The 24,931-nt window shown below is 41.4% G+C and overlaps 2 protein-coding genes across 2 annotated transcripts in view; one reads left to right on the top strand and one right to left on the bottom strand.

Moving 5' to 3' along the window:
• SLC49A4 (solute carrier family 49 member 4) overlaps positions 1–22,807 on the bottom strand; it is a 67,462-nt gene extending 44,655 nt beyond the window's left edge. Inside the window, exons 1-2 of the mRNA XM_058809413.1 lie at positions 22,474–22,807; positions 2,578–2,671 (exon numbers count right to left, since the gene is read on the bottom strand). Coding sequence (XP_058665396.1) covers positions 2,578–2,671; positions 22,474–22,807 — 428 coding nt within the window. The remainder of the gene's footprint in view (positions 1–2,577; positions 2,672–22,473) is intronic.
• Positions 22,808–23,157: 350 nt separating this feature from the next.
• HSPBAP1 (HSPB1 associated protein 1) overlaps positions 23,158–24,931 on the top strand; it is a 38,371-nt gene continuing 36,597 nt past the window's right edge. The window contains exon 1 of the mRNA XM_058809629.1: positions 23,158–23,332. Coding sequence (XP_058665612.1) covers positions 23,296–23,332 — 37 coding nt within the window. The 5' untranslated portion in view covers positions 23,158–23,295. The remainder of the gene's footprint in view (positions 23,333–24,931) is intronic.

The raw sequence follows: 24,931 nt of genomic DNA, 5'->3' as shown, positions 1-24,931 counted from the left end.
TAAGCCCTACAAACCTCATGAACATTCTTATAATTTTATGTATATTAACTCAGACAGAATTGTCCCATGGAAATCTTCAGCATATTCCCACAAATTACTCTCAGGCTGAAGGAACACACTACAAAACACACAAAAGCATTTAAAGAAATTCCAGTTACACTGGCTTCTGAAATGCTTCCAATTAGCTTGCAAGTGATCTTGTCTCTCTGACAGGCTCTGTAACATTCAAATTGTTGTATTAACATATAGACACATGCAGAATAAGTGCATAATTTGGTGCTCAGCCAGTTGTGGCTAATGCATCAAGCAATAATGTTCATCTCAAAAAAAAAATTATTTTATTTGGTATCACTTCAAAGAATGGATGAAAGCTGGCCTTAAGCCTTAATACACAAAACAATGAAGTTACACAGTATAGCATCACAGGGTCTGTACAATTATTTACAAAATCTCAAGAAAACCATTCTTTTGCTTCCCACAGTTGGCCATAATTAATTCTTGGTAGATTTTTAAAATCAAACTGTGTAAAAGATCAAGCTACTTCCTCATGTAGATCTACAATTCTGGCAAATTTCTTTTTTGGGAGTAGGATAAGTAGGCAAATTTATCAGTTTCAGCTGCAGGAGATGATACATATTTTCACAGCCTGAATATATGAAATTATTAACCTTTTCCATCCGTATTCTGCTCACACTCTTTTTTCCCCTATATAGTTTTCAATAAATTTTAACATCACATTTTATACATCTCACTCATCAGACTATAGAGTCCAAAGCCTTTCTTTGTTCCTTGAGTGTTTCTCCTTAGTTTTGTATTTCAAGTCCAAAGCCTTTCTTTGTTCCTTGAGTGTTTCTCCTTAGTTTTGTATTTCATTGCTTTCCTAGGCCTGCTTTCTGCACCTACACTGGAAAACCTTAAAGGTGGAAACTCTTCTTCCCACTGCCCAAATGATACCTCACATCCAAATCTCACCTGGGAATTTTCATCTTCTCAGGTATTTATAGTCTTCATCCTTGTTTAAGTAAAGCCTAGGACAGCACGTCTTCTGGCATACATCATAAATGAAAACTACACAAAACACCACATTTCATTGCATTTAAGACGTGTCCCATTGAAAAGCTATCGATATTTAACCCAAGACTGATGAGAATAAACAAACTGAATGTCGAGCATCCGTTGACTTTTTAAGAAAATGAAAACCAAGGGTAAAATAAGGACAGCTCTTCCTGGCCACCCAAACAGTACATTTTTCTCAAAAGGGTCACTGTGAAGGGTAGCACAATATGGTTAGTGCAGTCTGTCCTGCTCACAGAGTCCTTGAGGACCCTGTCAAAATGGGCAGCACTAGGTAACCAACATCAGGAGCACCTTGAGTGCTTCCTCATATGCTCACTAAGCACCTAAGAACTGAAAGTGCATGATTTCATACCTCACACTCTGCTCTTAGTTTACTTATCAGGGCTAGTTTTACAATTCATGTGGTTTTTCACATTCTCAGTTCTTTCTCTGAAACTCCTTCTCTGTTTTTTCCATGGTACCCAGTCATCGGCTTTCAACTCCACACTGAACATTTTCTTTCTCAGCTTAAAAGGTGCCCAAGCTGATTTTCAGGTTAAACAGTACTAAGGGAAAAAAAAAAAAAAGCCCCCAAGCCCAAATGACTTGCTGAAGTAATACCAAGACTTTGTGGTAGAATTCAAGCTGACTAGAATTCAAGGGGAAAAAAACTCAACCCACATAAAACATTTTATTTGTAAGACCTTTCCTTAGTGTTTACATATTATGCAAGCACAACTAGCAAAGAACCAGTGCTGCTGCTTTTTCAAAGTAGCAGGAAAGAGTAGTAATGCCTGCATACTCCCACCTCCTTCACACTAAGAGGCAAAAGAAAGTTAAGTGAACAAGTGATCCATGTTCCCTGGCTGTACAAAACGAGCAGTGCCGCTGTATTACTCATGATTCCTCAATTCAGGATATGTTGATGGAACAATTAAATTGTTTGGTTTGTGGGATTTTTAGGAAGGAATCTGTTTTTATCACAAATTTGTAAAGCAGAAAATCACTTCACTGGAGAAGAAGTACAAGGCTACTTTGAAACAAGGACTGGAAGAGACTACATGAAAAAAGGTATTTTGCACAAATTCATCTGTCTCACGGCATGATCCCACACATTCACTATGAGAAAATAAACTAATTATTTAACATTTGCATACAAATTACTTATTTTTGGGGGTTGAGGCATGGCTCCGTGTGTGATCTTGGGCCAGTTTCTGAACCTCACTAAATCTCTAGCTCCTTATTTGCAAAGCAGATTAATATTAGTTATGCAGGATGTGGTGAGAGTAAATTAACTCAAGCTTGTAAAGGGTTTTCTGATCTTCAGATACTATGGAGAAGAAGGACTAGAAAAATCCATTTAAGAAGCAAAGAAGCACGTAAACCCATGGCCACACAACAAACATGTGGTATATCAACTTCATACAAAGAATTGGTACTAACATTTCTATGTAGTAGCAGCAAAAATTATATTAGCAGAAAGAACAAAATACATGTATTAAGAATAATGAATTCACTTACTTTTTCCTAATTTCTAGGTCTGAAACTGGAACACATCTCAGGCCAGCTCCCAATACCATGAGGGATGATGTTAGTAACACTGTTACCCTCAGACCTATGATGAAAAAATAACAGTATTTTACAAGTTAAATCAGTAATGTTGCAAAACAAACATTGCTTTTATATATCTATATTTACATGGAGTTTCACAGAAATAACACATGTTCCTTTCAAATCATAAGCACTTTGGTGCTGATATAAATTCCAGACACATTCTGAAATCCTGAGTTATTTTCTACACTTGCACTCCAGAATTACAAAAGCTTACTCTTGGCATGGCAACACACAGGAGTGTATCCAAAATCTACACAGACATTCTTGAAAGTTAAAAGAAATAATAAAAGTATCATCAAAATATACAATATTCCCTTTGGAATTAGAGGCATTGGGGAACATGCTCTACTGTGTTATCTGAAATCTACACAGACGCAAAGAAAAATCTGGACTTGTTCATTCTTCTCCAACCACTTAATGAGCACAGACACAGCACTGTTATTGTTTTCTTTCATAATGCAGATATGCATTTCATCCCAAAGAAACAACCATTTATTCAGGGGAAAACAAGTACAAGTATTTTTTTGCAGTCCTTGCAATTAGGGCACTTTTTTGCTGCTCTCAGCTCCAATTGTCAGAGGTTGTAAATATCGTACATTAGAAAAAAGCCACAATTGACTGATTCCTTGAATATGTTTTTCCCTCGTGCAATTTTCATCTGAGAAGCTCTTAGATTAGAAACAACCTTATCTTCATGCTGCAATTCCTTTTGCCAGCAGTTTGTTTGCTGCTGTTAAGGTGTTTCCATCAGCAGCACAGAACAGTGACAGCTGAGGGGCTTAAGCTCCAAAATCCTGCAGAACACCAAATCATAAATACTCACAATTAAAAACCACAGAGAGAGTCTGCATCTGTGAAGTTGTAAATTTTGAAACAATTTCATAGCAACAAATAGAAAATAAAGGGCTTCCATGTTCTTAGTAGAATATAATAAAAAATATTAATGATGACAAACATGCAATACCTCTAACATTTAGGTAAAACTAGCAGTTACCCAAAATACAGATGATAAAAGAACCTGTCCTATGATGTCACCTATCAAACAAATGACTTTGGTTCTTTCTAAAGCTGCCTATCTTCAGAGGAGTGTTCCCTCTGTTAGTGACTCCTGTAATCAGTACAATTCAAGCAATAGTTGCATTAAATATTTTGTCTCCATGTATTTTACTGAAATGTGATTTTACTGGATGAGACATAATTTTGCTCATATTGTGACAGTTCTTAACAAATCTCACTCACTGGTATGCAGCTCCTGGTGCTGGACACTACACAAACCAAACATAAGATAAGTTTCTCTATCAACCAGTGTAGCCCAAGACAACCCAAACAAAAATAAGTTAGTAAGTAAAGTTACAGGTTTTCTGAAACAGAAGTGAGACTTCCTTTGGTAAGGCCCAGTCATTAACACAAGGAATGCCAGCTCCAGTGATGTGACTCCAAAGGACACTTCACATCCCTGATGCTCTGAAGAAGTATCATCAACCAAAAATACATCTTTCCTGGTAGGATTTCCCAATACCTCCTTGAGCTTAGTTGCTTGACTGTGCTCAACCAGCAAATGCTGCTGTTAAACTGGTTTTTCAAGTGTGTTCAGAGAGCCCTAAAGAAATGCCCTTTTAATATGGCTGCTCAAAACCTTCATGTTCCTGTGTTTGCTAGGCCACCATGAGTCTTCATGTGACATTTAATTCCACATTGCCATACTGCCTGTGCTGTGCTGGGGCAATTATGCGTATCTGCATTGCATACATGATGCTTCTGCCTTTTCTTCTTGGAAATTAATCTTTGTTAGCACTGCTTTTGTGGATAATGAAAATTTGTATGCAGCAAGGATTGGAATTTTATTGATGGAAAATTGAAATACAAATCTTTTATCTGAAAAACTTGAAGTTTTCCATTAGGAAATGCTATCGAAATTTTTCAGGGAAGCTCTGGTAATGTACACACCACCTTATTTTCCATGTAAACTAGGCTCTTCTTGAACTACATTTCACAAAACACAGTGCATTCTGCCTTTCAAGAGACACAAGGAGAAGGACTGCATGGAGGGTGCTGCTCATGGGGCCCTGCTTGAAGTGCAAGCCAGGGGCAAGCCCAGGACACAGATGTAAATGGGAAACAAAAATTTAAATTTAAATCACCACAAGACTTAAAATGAGTGTTTCCATATTAAAAACTCCCACTTGATTTCTAATTTTTAAGAAAATCCCTAAACCAAAATACATGCAAACCAAGAAAGTTTTAAATTAAATCTGCACAAAAATTTCCTTAAAATATCCCAACATACAATTTGGCAAAAAAATTATTTAGATGCTGAAGTTTGCCTCCAGCTTTAAATTCAGGCCTATCTTTAATGTCAACCTCATATGTCAGATAATTTTAAAGTAAAATTATCTGTTAAAGCTTCACAATCATGTAGGCCTGATCTCTTCACTCTTTGAAGCCCTAATCTTGAATACTATTTACTGTAAGATATCCCTTTAAAATGTTTTGATTGCCCAGCTTTTTCTTTGTCCTTTTTTTCTGTTTCCACCTTAACATGTAAACGCCCTCCTGCAAATTCCTTTGGTTAATGCTGCATGTTGAAAATGATGACACCAAAGTGAACAAAAGATTGTCAGACAAGCAGCATATTAGACATTTGCTTTGCTAATTACACAGTATAGTTTTAGCCTCTAAGCAACTAACCCTCTTATTTTGCTTTACATTTTAACTCTTTTTCATCTTTGTCAGAAACCAGTCTTTTTATTTATTTCAGTATTTTTGTTTTGAATGCTGCAGTTGTCGCTACATTGAATCTGACATCTTGTATTACTCTAAAAGGGGCACCCCAGAGTGCCTAAGATAGCTACCATGCATCATGGGGACTATAAACCAAAGCAACCAACCAAGCTTGAAAAACAGCCTGTGAACCTTACAGCAAATTATGTCTCTACTTTAAAAGATCTAAGTAATTCACTCAACCAGGAGATTTTGTGCAGATGTAATTAACTTCATTAATTCTACCCTGTAAATGCAAGCAGGAATTGGAGGGAGCGAGGAGGGTACAGCTTCTTAAAATCCATCATTCAGTTTCTACCCCTTTCTATCAGAGGTTTCTGACACATGGCTGAAAGGGGAAGAAATTCCTTTAAACAAGATTTTCTGCCAGTGGGTGAAGTTTTGTGTTCTATACACCTTGTCTCCTTAGCTGCTCCTTCCCATCCTCTTCCTGCAGGAGGTTTGTGGGCCCCACAGATGGCAATTGCTCTTGAGCAAACTATGGCCTTGTTCACAACAGCCAAACTTCACTGACAGCAACAGAAAAGTCCAAGCTAGCAGCATAAATTGAGTCAGTAATAAAAAGGATGTTTTAATTATCATTTATGAGTGTAACAGTCGATATTGTTCAACTGTTTAACCCTCCTGTGGCTCATAACACCATCTGCTTTATGACTTCAGCAGTCAATGCTGCATTTGCTGTTTCATATTTCTTTTTACAACTGTCTCCAAACTCTGGCCACTATTACAGACTTAACAAACTCTCAAGCCACAATCCCCACCACCCACAGGCCAACACAGAGCAGAAGCAGAACCCCCCCATGCTGGAACATGGGGGCAGCAGCTGCCAGTGGCACCCAGCTGCTCTTCAGCTCCCTCACAGCAACATCAAGCAAGAGCATTCAGAATGTGGGTGCTCATCCCCCACAACTCCTCCAGCATGCCTTACTTTCAAGATGCTTTTCAAAGTATATGAAAAGAAAATGCATTCCCCCACGCCCCACATTACTGACTTGTAACCCAATGAGTGAATTATTATGCCCAGTTTAATAAGAAACTTAAAAAACTATGCTGCTGTCCTAATTCCAAAAATTTATACATTAGTTTGTGATTCACCAGTAGAATGTGATTAACTCATTCCTGAGCATCCCCCACCTGAGCCCAGCACAGCAGCTCCCTCAGTTCCCCACTACTGCTACAGAGCACTGCAAGCAGCCTCTTCTAGCTCAGAGCATCACACACATGGCACACACCTTTTGAGTTTGGTTTCCCCCCTGCAATGAAGCATTCATCCTAGGGGATATCTCAGTTGGATGGGCAGAACAGACAAGTTTTCACCTTTCTCCTTTATTTTTAATAAAAGTTTGGCCAGAGGAAAGGCTGCTGGATTCAGCCCTTCCCGTGCCACGGCAGCACTGATTTCCCTCATAGAGCTCACACACCCTGCTCCTAGATGCAGTAACATTTCAGGGGATTCCGAACTTCCCCTGCAGATACCAAAATCAGTTCTCACAAATACCAAGTACAGCAAGGCTCTGAGTAGAAACATGTGACATCAGCCTCCTGCCCTTTTTCACAGTTTTTAAAGACCAGGCTGAAAGCACAAATTGCTTCTTCTGACACTGAACTGAAAGCGTTTGCTTGACTTCCCCATCATTTTGACCAAAACATATCTAGCTAAGAGAAAACAGAATGTAAAAGTCTGTCTTGGTCCACACACACCAGGAAATTTTAAACTCACCAGTTGCATTAGCTGTTTCAACAATTCACTGTCAAATTATGCTTTTCCTCCCAATTTAAAGCAAATTCAAAGTTCTTGTTTTGCCCTTCTTTACAAAACAAACCACATTTCCTGGATGTTTCCTTCTATGAAATTAATCTATAAAAAACAACTTTTACATTGAGGTTCAGTAAGTAAAGTATTGAGCTCCAAACCTTCCACAATTTTTTTTCTGGACTTGGAATTGTTTTTATGTTTTGTTTATATGCCCTCCTTATGGCTCAAGCATTATTTTTAAATGGGTTTCTTTGCTGCATACCAATGTTCTGTTTCATATGATGGGTCTGCTTTTCTCCCTTTTTAATATATCCCTATACATTTAGCTATACTTTTCAAAAGGCTTAATTAAACAGCTCCCTTTATCAGGCAATCCTGAAAGCACTGCACACACACACCATCCTCTTTGATTTTTTAATGTAATTCTAGCAAAATTATACTAATAGTTGCAACATTTACTCTCATAACATCAATTATCTTTGCCATGATTAAAATACCAAAAAAAATTTGCTTTCTACTAAACACAGTGAATAAAACTTGTGTTGTGCCTGCTCTTTGCCAAATTGACTACAGCCATTAAGGAGGATAAGTGGCAATCCTCTTTCAGAAGAGACATCCTTGCATCAAGCAATACAATTTCCAAAAGAAAAGAACCTTTTCATTGATGTAAAAATACTTCATAGCTGAGATGTGGTCCCAGTCTTTCTGCTAACACATGGAATAAAATTGAAAAGTCAGTGTATTGGGTCTGCCTCAGATTCCACAAAGGCACTTGATTGCAGAGTGGCATAAATTGTGTTTGGAAACTCAATGGAAAATAAATACATTCTCAAGAATAGCATCAATAAAAACTGGGAACCAAATACAAACACTGCATGCAAGAGAGAACAACTACCAGGTTGTATGTAGCTAATCCAAAATTACAGACACACAGATAATTCTGAGGTAGAAGGGACCCACAAGGATTGAGTCCAACTCTTAGGAGAATGGCCCATAGAGTGACTGAGCCCACCACCATGGTGCTATCAGCACCATTTACAGCATGCTCTAATCATGGATTGAAGGCCAAGATATCATTGGTGCTATTAATTGCTGCTTCTGTCTTTGGGAGCTATTAATCACAACCTGGACTTCCCTTTCTCCCCAAGTACTTGATGCTGGCTCTTCTGTTATTGTCCCATTTCAAACCTCTGTTTTTAAAATAAGCTGAAGCAAACTGCTTCCACTCATCTCCCTGGCTTTATGTGGCACTGCCAAGACAGCATCCCAATCTCAACTGGAAAGATTTAGGACCCAAGTTACTTTTTATTTTCTGACTGAAATGAAGCTAACTCAATTTAAACATTCTGCAAGACAGGTGACAGCATCCTTCTGGCATCAAAATGTAGGAACCAAACTCTATCATACAGAACCTGTCTGAAATAAATTAAACCCAGAGCTACATAAACCCTCAGTCTTGTCTAGGGCACAAGAAGATATTTTTCTGTACTAATCCACAACACAGTCCAGTTCCACCTTTCAGTGGAGGATTGCAGAGTGGATTCCACCTGACACTGCTCCAATTTCTGTCTGACATAAACAGTTGGCAGACTGGGATACTCATATGAAATATGTACTAGAAATTTCTTGAAATGCAGACGTAGGAGGTAATGATCTTCAGAGGGGCAATTTCTCTTTATAGTATCTTAAAGCTGTTGCAACAGAATGTGTCAGCAATTGCTGCCCAGTTAACAATAAGGCTATCAGCAGGAGTTTGACATTTCTATATATTGATTTACTTGCAAAATTTAAATCTGAGAAAGCAAACTCTGTACACGAACACAACAAGCTGAAGTAAAATAGTTCCTGTGATTTGGACAAGCTTTCTCATTGGGGTCAGAATTTCAGTAGAGCCAACATCCCAGAAGTGTCATCACCACTGATGGGGGGAACCCACAGGGAAGTCCCTGCCAAATCAGGAAGACAGAGGGGTGCCAACAACCAGATCTGACCCAAAGACAAAATAATTTCTCCTGCTTTTTGGACAGATATAGCAAGGGTGTGTGCAAACTGAAAGCATGAGGGCCAATACACATGCTTTCTTTTTTCCAGTGTACCTCTCAGATGAGGAACATGCACTCTGCATAAACATCCTCATGTGCATCCTTGTAAGGAGGGTATCCCTCCCAAATTCTGAGGTTAGTTAAGAATTTTGTAAAAAAACACAATATAGCTCAGAGACTCAAAGCACAAAATTTAGCCTGTCAAGTGTTTCACAGAGAAGACACTCATCATGAGGGAGGTCACTGAACACATATAACCACTAAAACAGATATAGAAGCTGACAGAACATAATTGTGAGAAACAAAACTAAACAGAATGCAATTGAGAGCTATTACAACAATGACACAACCACTCTGCAATTCCTGAGCTGCTGCATCTTTTTTTTATGTGCACCCCAGCTGTAAGGAAACCAAGATACTTAAGTACACATTCTAATGCACAGCTCGCCTCTGGTATGTATTATAAATACTGTTCCTGTTTTTAAGTTATTTTTATTCTTCTCCACACACCCCTCTCCCCAACATTCATTAAAGCATGTTAAAGTCCTTATTTTTCTGTTTACTCTAGCTACAAGAACTTGTTAGAAAGAACACCTCTTAGAAAGAACAACAAGCTAAAACAACCACATCAAGAGGCTGCAGGGTGCCTTTATCTCATTTGCATGGATGAAGCCAGGCCCACATCAACAGTGGACCTGTACTGCTTTTAACATTATCCCAGCATATTAGGCAAGCACATAATCAATCTCCAAAAATATGACAAGGAAAGTATCACTTAATTCTGCTGCTCTCTACTCCTCTACCTTTAGTTATTAGAGACTTAATGAAGCAAATTCTTTACAGAGTTGGCTCCACTACCACAGATTTAACCACAGTTGGTGACACACTATCCATGTAAATACAGAGCAGTATTTCAGAGTTTGTGCAGCGATTTAAAAGTCTGGGAGTGTAAATAAAAAAGTCCTGGTTTTAAAAACTGAACAGGCTTAATCTAAGCTTTCAGGTATACAAAAAGGTAGCTTACAAGTAATGAAGCTTCCTTCCACATGGCAGTGAAGGATTTTGAAGCATCCTAACAGTTTAACATCAACAATGGGAAAAAAGGCAAAATATGTAAATTAGAAATCTGCATTGCAAGTTTATACAAGTGCTGTAAATTCTATTCAGCAATCCAGAGGCTGACATTTTGCCTGAACAGATAAACAAAGTGCTGAGCTGAATGGTATTTGCCTGAAGATCAAAATGACGATTTTAGAATCAGTTTTAGACCCTTTATTAGAATATCTCCTATTCTTTAATAACACGTTTCTTGGTTTCAAAGGAGACCAATTATTTTAGCCAATTATTGTTATTACACATTTTACTGCAGAAAGCATCCCTTTTATCTGCGACTAATCCAAGTGCAATGAACCTCTCCTAATGCTTGCAGAGCATCTCTCAGAGAAGAGAGCACTGGCCTGGGGCAGCAGGACCTGCATCTCTCAACATTCCATATAAAACTGGGCAGGCCACTTCCCTTCTGCTTCCCCCTACCCTGTGTCTTGTTTATTCAGGCTATGAACACAGGGAAACAGGAGCCTGTCCCACCATTAGTATCAGAAAGTCTGTTAAATCAGGTTTTCTCTTCACCTGAGGTGTGTGCAGTGCTGGGACACAACAAAAAAGAGCTATTTAAGTACTTCCTAAATCTGTGACGTTAACACGTGTATGAATTGTTCTTTCTTCTCTCACCACAGGTAGCTGCTTTCTACTCTCAACACCAGTATCTAATAAAACAGGAAAATTCAGGTGAATCATTGAATCCATCTTTGCTATTTGATAAAATTAAATTACATAATGGCATGTGCTAGTGTGTACACAGAGAGATGCAGAGCAATTAACAAAAATAGCCAAAAATGCAGTTGGGGGCTAAACCTCCTCACCAACTCTGAAGCTAAAGAAAGGATGTCACTAACAAGCTGACAGAAAGTGCACAACAAGAAGCCTTTGCTCTAAATCTCCCGTATGAACACCAACAACTGAAGCACTTTCTTTTCTCTTTCCACTCCTTTCAAGGACTCCCAATTGCACAGCAGGCTCAATTACCACACCACTAACTACAGAGCCTTACCTGTGGCAACAGACAGCAAAAACAATTACTCTTATACACATCTGCCAGGGAAGGTGTTCTGTTGTTACCTTGATAGCACTTACACCACTCAACAGTGCATGAAACTCTTCTTTTTAAGAAGTACAGAGGCATTTTGTTTTGCCTCAACCAAGTATCAAGAAGCAACCGTGCAGCAAGGATTGGCAGCTCCATTAAATACTGCCTAGTGCATCTGCTAAGCAGGACACTAAGTGCAAGGTTTCCTCCTTTTATTATCCCTGCTGGGGGAGGGGGAAATAAAGAGCTGCAAGAGCTTCACTAATGTAATATCCATGCAGGTCTTGTGACTTATAGGAAAGGTCACTGAAGTGAGCTTTCAAATTTTCTCTGTGTGAACAGTTTCAGTGTTACTTGAACATGAAAATGCATCAGGCACTACTTAGGGTACATAGTTCATTCTAAAAGACATTTTTCTCAGCACTGTAATGAGTCCTAAACCCATCACATTTTTTAAGGGTCCTGATCAATTCTTTAGGTTCATGTGATTAATTAAAATTATAACACCACCACCTTTCTCAAGTATTTAAAAAGGATGGCTCTCTTCAACAAATAAAGAAGTAAAACAAAAAAGTTTCTAACTGTGCTTATACTTGATGTCCTATATTCCAGAAAAACACCAGCATTCATTCTTTGCAAAAAGCAGAAGACCTCTCACTTTCAAAACACATCACTCCCTCTGGCTGAGTCACATATGTCCAGCTCTGGAAACAGGAAAAGTCTAAAAAACCCTCACTACTAAAAATCTGCATGACAAAGCTTAATTTACAGCTTTTGAGGAAGTTGGAGCATTGATCACAAGCTCCTGCAGCACAATTACAGCTACAGCACAGCTACAATAGCACATGCGTGCCAGAAGCATTAAAAAGCCAAAGGTACAGCAGGAAGTGATGGAATAGCTTTGAATGTCACCACTAGGAGAAAGGCAAGGCAAGCCACAATTTCCCCAGTACTGGGAATATATTATTTACAATATATAGTCATATAATTGTAACTAAAAAACTTCTTAAAGAATTTTTTATCATGTCTTTGGTCTGCTCAGTTAAGGCAATACCACACCATCAGTGGAAGAATTCAAAAATTCTCCAAGAAAATTTGTAAAATAATGAAACAACTGCCAAAACATATTTCTTCATTTTACTTCTGTTCTTTTCAGCACTGACCATGGTTTTGGGGGCTTGGGTGTTTTTAAACAAATATTTTGTATAAACCAAATATTTTTATTTTACAATGTCAGACTACAAATTTTCACAACAGGGAAAATTATTTCAGGACCTGTGTTATGTATGCACTGTTTCATAAGTCTGAAAAGGCAAGCAAATCCCCCATTTCACATGGCTCCTTTCCCACAAGTGAAAAGAAAGAAGAAAAAAAAGCACAGGTGAAAAACCAGCAATGCCAAAAATGTCCAAACTTTACTAACAGGTAATGAACGAACCTCATTTTTGTGTTTGCTTCAGACTTTTCACTCCTAAAACATAACACAAAACTAACTGTTAAAAACAACATCTGCTGAAAAGAATTAATAAAAATTATTTTGTTTATGCAGTTGTGTAATGCTTTTACTAGAATTCAAAAATCAGTTAAGAGCAGTAAGTTCAGCATTACCAAGTGAAAATGGTCTTTCTTTGTTCATACTTAGTTTCTTCTGATAGAAAAAAATATATCATATTAATTCTTTGAAGAAAAGCCTCAGTTTTCTTTAAAGGGAATAGATTCAGCTTCTGCAGAACAACAGCTGATCTACTCTTTTTCTCTTTAACAGAATTCTAAACTAATAGCTTGGGATTATAAATACAGTATAAACATACAGCTAGCAAAATGAATGCAATACAACTTTCCTAAGTACTTGACTACTTCCATAATAAAAACCTATGAGAAAGCCCAGGGGACTTTGATAATAGAGAAATTACTGTTGTCATTCACATTAAAAAGTTAGTACCAGCTACCTTTATGCACCATGGATGCCACACTATTAAAAACTCCCAGGAAAAAAGGAGACTGGCAAAATGTCAATGTTTTAAAAATGCAGCAAGGCAGTGCAAAACAAAACAGTATTTTAGCACTTTTAGTCCCGTTCCACAAGGCTTTCCAGAAGGGAAGAGATACCAGCCAGAGGGGCTACAAACGTCCTCTTCGCATCCCAGCGGTGCCTCCATCACGAGGCCAGACCTCCGTCAGCACCAAAGCCACACAAGAGGGAAGAGCCGCCCTCCTGTGCGTCAGCAGCGCCCAGAGAGTCCCGCAGGGGCCACAGAGGAGCTGTGACCCACCAACCTCAGGGCAGGCAGGGCTGGAGGAAGGGCCAGCTCACCCTCTGGCTGACAGACAGTGCCAGGCACGGTGCAGAGGTTTGGCTGTGAAGAGGCAAAACACCAGGATCTTGTTGGAGATAAGAAAGGGCAAAAAGGTCAACTGTGTCCCAAGAGATTCCCAGCTCCTGGTTTTAAAAGTGCCTCTCAAGAGAGCTCACAGAAGCTGTGCTGCTGACCTACACTGCTGTGCAGGCATCTGCCCCCTCCCCATTTGCTCCAGTCCCATTTCCTGCTGCCCCTCAAAGTATCCATTTCCCTGTGCCTCCTACTCAACTCATTCCTCCACCTTTCCCATTCCCAGCACTTCTTGCCCTCTGGCTCCAGATCTCATTTCTGCATCTGTGCGTCCCATACTTCACCCACTACCCTGCTCCACACTTTCCCCTTCTCTCCCTCTTCTCATCCATTCACAGGCTTTTCTCACTCCTTTGAGCCCTTGGATCTTCTTGCATCCAACCTCTCCTCCTCCTCAACAACAAGAGGAGTGGAGAACAGAGGAAAACAGGATGGCAAGATGGGTATACCACAAGACAGGTGAGGCACAAAGTAGAGAAGAAGCAGTGAGATTAGAGTGAACTTGGGTCAAGAGAAGGTTATGAGGAGCAGTAAAAACATGTGAGCATACAATGGAGGTGTCAGTGCACAGCTGCCCTGGTATTACTACCCCTGTAGTCAACTTCTAAAAGCTGCTGTTGACAAAATGTCTTCCTATCTGAACCTGTGTCCTGATCCAGTTCAGGGATGCTTCAGTGCTTTAACTGCTTGTGTTAGCAGCTGCATAAGGAAAGCAAAGGATCATATTTTACACTGGTAAATTATTTCCCTATTCATCAGCTTCCCAGCATCAAGGTGTATCAGTTGCATACAGAATCACAGAATTGTCAGAGTTGCAAAGGGCCTCTGGAGATCCTCGAGTCCAAGCCCTCTGCCAAGGCTCAGGGTGACCCGGAGCAGGTTACACAGGAATGCATCGAGATGGATTTTGAGTGTCTCCAGTGAGGAGACGTGGCTCCACAATCTCCCTGGGCAGCATGTTCCAGTGCTCTGCCACCCACAACATAAAGTTCTTCCTCATGTTGAGGTGGAACTCGTTGTGTTTGAGTTTATGGCTGTCACCCCATGCTCACTGTGCTTGTGCATGCAGCGTGCCAAAGCCCAAGAGCGTTATCCCAGATAACAGGGCCATTACTGTTGTCACATGAGCTATATGCAAATAGAATTATTTTACTTTCCACCATGGAAAAGTTCTTCCAAATCAAGCATGCAGCTTCCTGATATGCTTCACCATGTGGTGTTTAAACAGCTGTCCCAGTACCCCTACTCAGCTGCAAAGACCTGTGTGAAGAGTGCAAAGGGCACAGCAGCTGCATGGGAGAGCAGCATAAAGAGAATGTATGGAAACACGGCAATAATCAGAGCTGGGGTGGAGCCCCACCCAACAGAAAGACCTAGCTCCAGTAGAGGACATCTATCTACAGCCCCAACTGATGCTTTTCAATCCAATCTGGCCCAGCAGGACGTACAGGAAGCACTACTAAGAATCAAGCTAGCATTGCTATGATGAACCAGAGCAGCATCAAGTTACTACAATTCACCAGCTCCTAATTAAAGCACTCTGTGTTGCTAATCACTGTGTATCAAGTGGTCTTTTGCAGCATGCCTGACTCCAAGGAGGGTGGGCCAATCAATTCTCTAATGCATCTCACTTCTGGAAGCCCTTGCACAAACACTCTGTGAACATTCATATAGACACAGTAGATAAAATTTAGCAACAAAAGCCAAGTTTGGTTCCGTCTTCCTTTTTCTTCTCTTCTGATGATACAGAGGAAAAGTATGTCAATACAAATATGCACACCAGCACTCATCAAAATAAATTTTGTAAAACCAAGCTGATCAAATACCTGCTCTAGTGGGATTTACCTATATTCAGCTCTCTAATTGCTTCTTTCATCTCTCCACATGAAAAGCAACACTTCATGTCATTTCTTTCGAGATTTGTTAGCATAGGAAAATTAATCCCTTTCACAGGATTTGATAGGGGTGGATCAGTATCACTTAAAAGATAATGAAGTATGGACCATTAATAGCATGCAGTAGCTGTCTACAGGATGAGAGAGACAGACTGCAGTAAAGAAAGTATTTTCCTTCAAACTTCTTTTGTATTTGGTTCAAGTGCATCAAGCACTTGCATTTTCACCAAACACATGCACCTTTCACTTCTTGAGTCAAGGCATTCTCCCCCGGCTCCTTTCTTAGCTGAAGCCCAAAGTTCACATTTAACTTTCATTCAATCCCAAAGAGCTTCTTGCTGCTCTGGCTGGAGTTAAAACCTTTGCCATTTGTAAGAGACATAAAGGTCAAAATAGCTTGAACAGCTTTTAAGGACTTTGCCCACTATGGCAAACTGTATAAAGAAGCAACTGCTCATCTGTGACCACCAAGCTCTCCAACCTACCCCTTGAATATGACTCCATGAATTCCTGGAAATTTGGACAGTAAATTATGCCACCTGATGGGAACTTGAGATAAGATAAAGGTGCTACTATTTTCTGATTATCTCAGACCAGGAAGAGAAAAACAAGCTGGGGGAACACTGGCAATAAACACAAGGAATCTGCACTGAAAGCCAACACAGCAACTGGGCTGAAAGTTCTGACTGGGTCCTGCAGGTGGAGGCCACAGCCCACCCATTTAAGTTGAGAAGCCCCCACTCACAGAGAAAGACTGAACATGGGACTAATTAACATTGGAATAGAGGAAATCATTTAACCCATAGAATAAAAGAACTGTGTAGCCAAATGAGCACTGATTCCTGAGTTTGCTAAGATGTATAAATGGTGAAAGTCTGGAGTGACCTCAGGACCCCCCCACACTGAAAAGACAAGAAGAGGACCAACAGGATGTCATCTGGATCTGTGGGTAGAGATACCTTTCTACTTAATCTGTCACTCCCTTTCTCCCTTTTTTTCTTATTTCTATCTTTCTCTACCTCACATTTATGTTAAACAAAATCCGTACTACAAACTTGGACATATGGTCTCATTTGCACCTTAATTCACGCAGAGGCATCTCTCTAATAATCATAATTACTGGATCCTAACACCATAAATACTAAGTAGAATCAGTTGTTTATTATGAGGCTACTCTCTAATCTCTGCATCATACTTGCCTTTCTTACTTGCTCCCTTGCCATTCTACTCACATTTTTGAATCTGTAAGCTTTCCCATGGGTATTTCTTGCAGACTGTACTAACCTGCCAAAGTCAGAATGCCTAAAAACTTCTACTGTTGAAGCATGTAAATCCTTTTGGCTTGATGTCACTAAGTTAAAGTCTCACAGCCTTAGGCCAAGTCTTATCCCAGATGTTTTTAGCTGAGGCTCATGCTTGAACTCAGCACATGAATTATCAAATTGGTCACTGAAATACTGGGCACTCATCTTGCAGTCATGAATCTGAGATACGAAAATTCTATTTCTGAGATCATGACAAAAAGGAAATGAAAATGCATTTCTTTGCCAAAGGTGAAAATTCTCAGACTTTCAAGGTTCACAAGTCATCTCTTTTGTCCTTCTGTTAAGCATCTATGGCATGACAGAACTATGAATACTTCCATAAAAAACTCCCATTTTCTTCTGAGTGCCACCATGGAAATTACTCCACATAATCCATCTATATTAACAATGGAACCTATCAGCAACTACACTTGCAGTGATTCTTCTACGTTATTAGTAACATGTCAAACTTATACTTACATTGTCCAAAAGCCTGAATGACAGAGAAGGACCCTGAAATGCCAAGCATAATGGGAACACTTGAGAAAATCTTCCCCACCTGTTGGATTCACTTGGCCATTCAATGCTTTCACCAACTTCTAGAAGGACAACCTGCTTTCTCTCTGTACCCACTTTCACATCTCTCAAAATAAACCCAAAGGCATTTCACAAACACCTCCTAGACTAAAATCTCAGGAGAAAACAAGTTCACCTGGAGTCACCTCCCTTATGTCCCAGTGACCCTATATGTGAGGTAGAGGTACCCAAAGGACCCATGAAAGCAAAACCAGAATATGCACCCAGCACCAAGTGACAATCCAAGAACTCCAAACATGAAAGCTGCCATGCACAGTTCTGCTTCTACATCATGTGTAGTTTATTTTATAGGAAGAACAGTTATTAAGAACATTTTTTGTATTAGTAAGGTCTGATTTAGTACTTGTACTCAATAGTCATGACAATTTTGTCAGACTGCATTAAAGAATTTAATCTCAAAATTCCCAAGTGGAAGAGAAAGAGCTATCAAATGTCTTCAGAAAAGGAAACCAAGATGCATGATTTAGGAGACAGCAATATAATAAAGAGTTTGGTATTCAGGAAAGAAATAACTACTCTTACAGATAAAAACTTTCATGGTGTCAATGGACAAGCCAATCTTGATTAAAACCAGAATCTGATTATTGAAGTTTTCTCTCCACTTCATAATGTAATCACTAGAATAACATCGCAGCATAAATTCAATTTCAGCAAAATAAAATTACTGAGATTGCATATGCAACCCACATAAGCATATATAATTTTATAAAAAAGGACCAAGAAATAGATTACATTCCACTTTTACAAGTAATATGTCTCATCTTCAAATTCAATATAAAACTGTTCACTGCATTCCAAAAATTAATGAAAAAAATCACCATTCTATTCAATTTGTTCAATGTAAACTATCATAAAATATTTCATCCTTCATTGCCTCTTCTTGCTTATATGGGAACATAATGAAGACTGACATATATTGCTTCTAGGTCTCACTTTGTAACTAGGAGCTTAATAAAACCCCCTTGGTGAACCAGATCCAGCTTTTGATTTCAAGTTAGACATATAAACATCCTAACAGTCCTGTGAGGTTGTATTTACAGTTCTCAGGAAATGAAACACTCAAGGCACGAAATGTACATAAACACTCAAGCATCATGTGACAAATTGTAGCTAATTTTAATCATGTAAACAACAAGGGTCCATCCAATAGCACACTTAAATAATTTCCCATTTAATTTCAGTCTTATTAAATCTCTAAAGATAATTAGAATTTAAACAAGGACTCTCTAATCCTATTGCTAAAGAAAATACACCAAATAAGACACATAGTTCCATGGCACCCTCTATCTTTTCACCTTTCTTCACTAAGAAACCAACCAAGACAACACCTCTAATCCTGCACATAGAAAACAGTTTTCAAACCCACCCAAAATGGCACATACTCAGAAGTGACATATAATTGCTGAATTTCATCATGCACCCATCCCAGAACAGGACTAAGAAATGTGACAGATGTGACAGACACTGTCCTTACACAGCACCCAGCCAAGGAACTTGGAAACCCCTGGGGGTGCCCAAGGGCTGGCACAATTCAGCCAGAGGAAGTTGAGAGGCAGGAACAGGAACAGAGCTCATTCCCCAGAGAACTTTCAGCTGTGATATGTGAACCTCACTATGCATCTGAAAACAAATGTATATTTGAGGACAAGAGCTCAGCAAAACCACAAAGTAGCTTTTGGTTTACACAGTTTACAGAGACATGGGCTAAATCCAGACTTCCTCCATCACCTCAAAGACCCTTTGAAACAGTGTAGAAAATCCCTTCAAAAATGTCTTCTTTGAGTCTGTTCAGATCTTCAAGTAAAAAGGCTTCTTTGTGAAGCCTTGTGAAGACCAACACTACCTTCCTGATGAAAAATCATCTTCAACTTCATAAAAAACATTATATCCCTACAGATCCATAGGAACATGGTCTTAAGTCAACGAAGACTTTTTGTCATGCTGCTTCTGGCATCGAGACCCTTCTGGGTCATCCTCTGGGGAGGCATACAGTTGCCAGAATTATTCCTCAGGGAGCCAGAAGTGACACCATCTCTACACCTTTCCCAGTCCATGTATTCCTGCCATTCCCCAATTGCCCAGCTTGGGCTGGCTGCAACCAGGCCTTCAGAGTGAATCCAGGGGATACCCTCAGCAGGCCACAGGGAAAAAGGTCACAAGGGCCAAAAAACCTTTTGAGGTTAGAAAAACCAAAAAAAAATTGTAATTCCTCCCTCCTAGAACCCTTCTGTACAAAACTGAAGAAAAGAAGTTATTTAGCACACCTCTCACTAAAAATAAACACTGCTGTTGTCTCTTCTCAGAGGGCCCCACACTTCTCTGAAAAGCTATAATGGAAGCGGCTCATGGAATCCAAGAAATGCTTCTTGTAACTATTAGCATGCTATTCATGAATATTTATTCTTTCAACTTCCAATTAGTTAAGAAGCAAAAAAAAAAGAAGAAAAGTGACCAAACCTTTCCAGTGACCAAACCTGGTAACAAGAGTACTGAAACAAGGAGCAGGTGCACAAAATGCACAACAGAAGTCTGGTACAGATACAGATTTATGCTGTGAACTATGTGCTGTGAATGAACAACTAAAAACCAAAAAGACCAATTCTTCTGAACTTCTTCTGAAGCATCATAACACAAAATCAGATTAAGTGACAGCAGGCAGATACTTATCAGTTCGATTTACCTCTGACTGTGAAGTATAGGACTATCTAACAGCACAACCTCCTCTCAGATTCTGACATGCCTCATCTACAGTGTCATACTTCTGATACTTGCCAGGTTTTACATGTTGACACTTCACAAATACATTTTTGCCTGACAGCTCCTTTACTAGCCAACTCCAGTAACAAATGATTCAAGTCAAAGAGTAAATGGTGTAGCTTCTCCAGAGTAAATCTGGTGTAACAGCAAGCAAGTGAAATATGAGCCTTGCAAGATCAGATTCAACCAACTTTACAGCTTCAAAGCAATAGTCAAGATCCTCCGGGAACATGTGTACTCCAAAGAGCAGGTAACTCCTCCCCAGAGCATGCCTCCAGTGAAGTGTGCCCCATGGCTGACTGGGGGCTCAGCAGCTCTCCTGTCTGCTCCATGATGAACCAAGTGACAGGACTCCACCATCACTTCCAAAGTGAACAGCACCACATTCTCTGTGGGAATCACCCAGACTCAGCAAAGAGCAAGAAACAGTATCAGAAAACATTCAGTGCCCTCACAAAACCTGCTGGAAAGAACTTGCTCCAGTGCCCATATGTACTCCTTACGCACACAGCGAAATGAGTTGAGATGCCCTGTTCAGGTTACCTAACAACATTCTCTCAATAAGGACAGCAACAAACCAAGAGTAAAGGGGTTGCTCATATCTGCACCTCCAATGAACATGAGAATTTAAAAAAAAAAACCCAACAAACACACAAAAGAACCCTCCAAAGCAATCGGTTAGGGAAATGAGAAGAACACCTGTATACATATTCTCATCAAAACAACCTACACGTGAAACCAAGAAATCCCACAACTACACTACTAATCATAATATAAAAGCACAAAATACTAAAGTTTCTTTTCCCATGAATTGCTTCAAAACTTTTACAGTTTTATTTTGCATTGCTCAGGATCAACTTCATAGAAAATGTAGAAATAAAAATACAGACTCAGCTCTCTAAGCATAGGTTCACATTTACCTTTATTTCCTTCATGCCATGAGCAGTCTTCACTGTAGAAACCAAACTAACTTGCTTTAATTTTAAGATCATTAACAACACTATTATGTATCAATCGACACAGATATTGCCAGCTCAAGTCTAAACTGCTTGAGAGAAAACTGGATGAACAGCCACCATGGACTCATTTCCAGAATATACTTTCAGCCCAGTAAATTTTATTCCCCCAATGCCTCTTCAATTTTAGGAAAAGTAATTACAGTTTTGAAACAGGCCTTCTCAAATACAACTTTTCTCCCTGCCTGCTTTCACTTTCCCTTCCTCTTCCCCTTCCTTTCCCACAAATAAGCTATTAATTCCTAAATAAATGGAATACGTAGGACTTAGGATCAGGAGCCACAAGGGTCCACTGGTGACTATCTCCTGTTTAGAGGTCTGTTTAAACAGGAATTAAAAGAAATCCCTTCCGTGGATTTAGGCCCAAAAGCTGATATCTGCAAATACAGATGCTTGACCTCACTGGAATGGTCCTCTGGATGACCACAGAGGAACCACGCAGACCCTGGAGAAGTTCTCCAGGGACAAACACAATTTTGGTAAGTTTGCTACTGAGATGCAATGGTCTGAACACAAATTAGGAAACTCTGCCTTGTACTCCTCTTTGAAACACCAAAGCACAACTTCTCTGTGTTCTCTGTCTTTGTATCTCCCTAGCACAATGGAAAGAAAACCACCAACTTCATGTCCAGCCTGCTTTTAAAAATGAAGAACTTCTTTCAAGATGCAATGGCCACCCTGAGCAATGGCACTACTTGATCAAAACATCAACGCGTGTTTGTTTGACAGCTGGTAACCAGAAATCACCACCAGGTCAAACAGCTGGATGGCAATGCCGGACTGGAGCAGCTCCTCCAGACCCACACCTCGCATGCGACGTCAGATGCCCTAATTCCGCTTAGCTTAAGTATCTTCCTTGTGAATGGAGTTTGGTGAGTCTTCGTTTGGGCAGAGTACTGAAAACAGCAGTCATGATGCCTTTTAGGCGTTAGTCAACCCTTTTTAAGGCCGAGGCCATTGGGCCCGAGTGTTCCCGGTCTGGCAGGGTCCCCTTCACCGGCCACGGGACCGCAGCGCCGGGGGACACGGCCACGGCGTCGCCGCCTGGCCCGGGGAAAGCCACAGGAGCGGGTCGGGGAGTCCCGAACCCCCGGCCCCGCCGCCCCCGGCCCCGCTCACCCTTCTTGTCCATGAGCCACATGAAGAAGAAGCAGGGCGCGAAGCCGATGGGCCCCCAGAAGACGAGCAGGGCGATGTCCCAGCCGCTGAAGCCGAAGGCCAGGCGGGCCGAGTTCTGGATAGGGCCCCAGGTGTTCCACACCAGGCCTTGCGCGAAGCCCAGCAGCGAGAACAGCAGCAGCACCAGCCACCGCCGCCCGTACACGCGGCCCGACAGCGGCGGCAGCCGCCCCGCCGGGACCCCCGCCGGCCCCCGCGGCTGCGGCCGCGGCTGCTGCGGCGGCGGCGGCAGGAGGGGCCGCCGCTCCTCCGCGCTGCTCCAGCCCAAGCCCATCTGCGGGGGCGCTGCCGGGGGCCCGCAGGGGAGGAGGGGACGGGGCCGGGGGAAGGGACACCCACACTTCAGCCCCCGAGCGCGGCAGCGCTGCCCCGGCCCGGCGCTGCCGCATGCGCGGTCGGGGAGGGCCGGCGGCCGCCTCCTTCCTCCGCCGGCGAGGGGAGGAGGAACCGGCGCCGCGGAGGAGAGCCGGGCCCGCCGCCCGCGGGGAGAGAGCCGCGCCGGCAGGCAGCGGGGGCGTGCGGGACGGGGAAGGCACCGGGCCGCGCCCCGCGGGGAGCGGGGGATTGGAGCCCGGGGCAGGAGCGCGGCAGCCCGCGGGCGCGGCCGCCCGGGTGTCACCGGCTGGGCCGGGGAGCTCCGGCCGTCACGCCGCCACCGGCTCCGCCCCGCCGCGGCTCCCGGGCCGCGCTGCCCCTTGCGCCGCCGAAGGCGGTGCCGAGCGAGGCCCGCCCGAGCCGCCCCGCAGGCAGAGCCGCCGGAGCATGGCCGGGGCGCAGAGCTGCCGTCCCCCCGCGCCGGGTAGGTGCCCCTCGGCCCGGAGCCCAGCGCGGCGCGGCTGCAGGCCCGGGCCGAGGAGGGTATGGGGAGGGTGAAACGGCGGCTGAAGCGGGGCCGTGACCGGGCCTGTGACCGGACCCGCCGAGCCCCTCCATCAGCTCCTCCTCCAACACGTCCCTGTCGGCCGCGGGCCCCCTCAGCAGCGTGGTACCTTCGCGCTGGGAGGTGCTGCAGCAGGGCGTCCCTCGGATATCGATCCTCTTAAAGGGAGAAGGAAATCGTGTTGCTTTGGTGGATACAAATCAACCACAGTCCGAACTGAGCGGGAAAAAATAGCAGGGTTCGGATACAACAAGCACAGAAGTTCATTTTAAAAATAATTCGGGTCAATATACCATCATGTGGGGAACACTATGCTCATTAGTATTATCATTTAAATAGATTGAAGTATGTATTCATTAGATTAGTTTATGTTAGAATTTATCTGTAGATCAACCATCTGTACTTGTCATAAAATTAATGGCTCGTATGCTGCACAGTGCTTCATGTGCCCTAAAATATTGGGTATTTCAGTGTGGCTTGATTAGACATTCTGTCACCAAGTCTGGAAGTTGGCTTGATTAATGCCTGTGTAATTAAACGAGGAGAGCTGAACGGTGGGATCCCCACAGACTGGTTTTATGTCCAGTGTCAGTGTCATAACTGTTGATGTACTGGGCAGTGCACAGCTGAGTTTTACACATGGCCACCATCCCACAATTTTGCAGCCAAAATCTCCAAGGTTTCATTTCATTCCCATGAAATTCTTCTCAGAACATAACAGACATTGCTTTTTTTTTAGTCCATGCAGCTCAGTTTCCTATACTGAAAGTATATGCTGACTGAAATCAGCTGAACTATGATCAAAAGAAAATTATATTTTGTCTACAAAACTTCAGGAAATGCCACATGAAAAATAAAATTCACACACAATTAAATAATGGGGGACATACAGAAAACTCAAATTTGAGGCTGCTGTGTACAGCTGTAGTGACAAAAGTACAGTAAAAACATAGGGTGAGATTCAGACTTCCTCATGGCTGATATATATTCTGGTAGTGCTTTGGAGCTCCCAATAAGATTAATTCCCTATTTTACTAAGTCTTTTTCATACATTACCAGCTCAGCATAGTTTAGCCCATGCCAAAACATTCTTTCAATTTAAAAAGGGTATGTTACAACTGTAATTTAAGTGATTTGCTGGCATTCATCCAAAGACAAAGTGCTGCTATTTGCAGAAGTAAACAATGTGAAAAAGTACTTCTCTCTTTGAACATTTTTCAATTAACTGTAGTAATTGTGGAGGTTTCATGGTTCTAGTGGCAGGAAACCCATCAAGAAATAAGACAAGTGGGGTTTTGTGGTGTCCTTTTTAACTGCAAAACTTGTCTCATGCCTCATATTATCTGCCTTGTCAAATGAAAACTTGAATATAAGCAGGATCATTCTTTGATAACTTAGCCAAGACACTTCATCTTACGATGGGTTTCAAGATATTTTGACTCTTTCATGAGGAAAGAGAAATTTCTGAGAAACAGCAACAAACTAAAGGGGCTGTCAAAATAGGCTTAAAAATATTTA

The sequence above is a fragment of the Ammospiza caudacuta genome, chromosome 8 (genome assembly GCF_027887145.1).
Source record: "Ammospiza caudacuta isolate bAmmCau1 chromosome 8, bAmmCau1.pri, whole genome shotgun sequence".
In the NCBI taxonomy this organism is placed as follows: Eukaryota; Metazoa; Chordata; class Aves; order Passeriformes; family Passerellidae; genus Ammospiza; species Ammospiza caudacuta.
The sequence above is the reverse complement of the archived record's forward strand: the minus strand, read 5'-3'. Positions and strand labels throughout refer to the sequence as shown.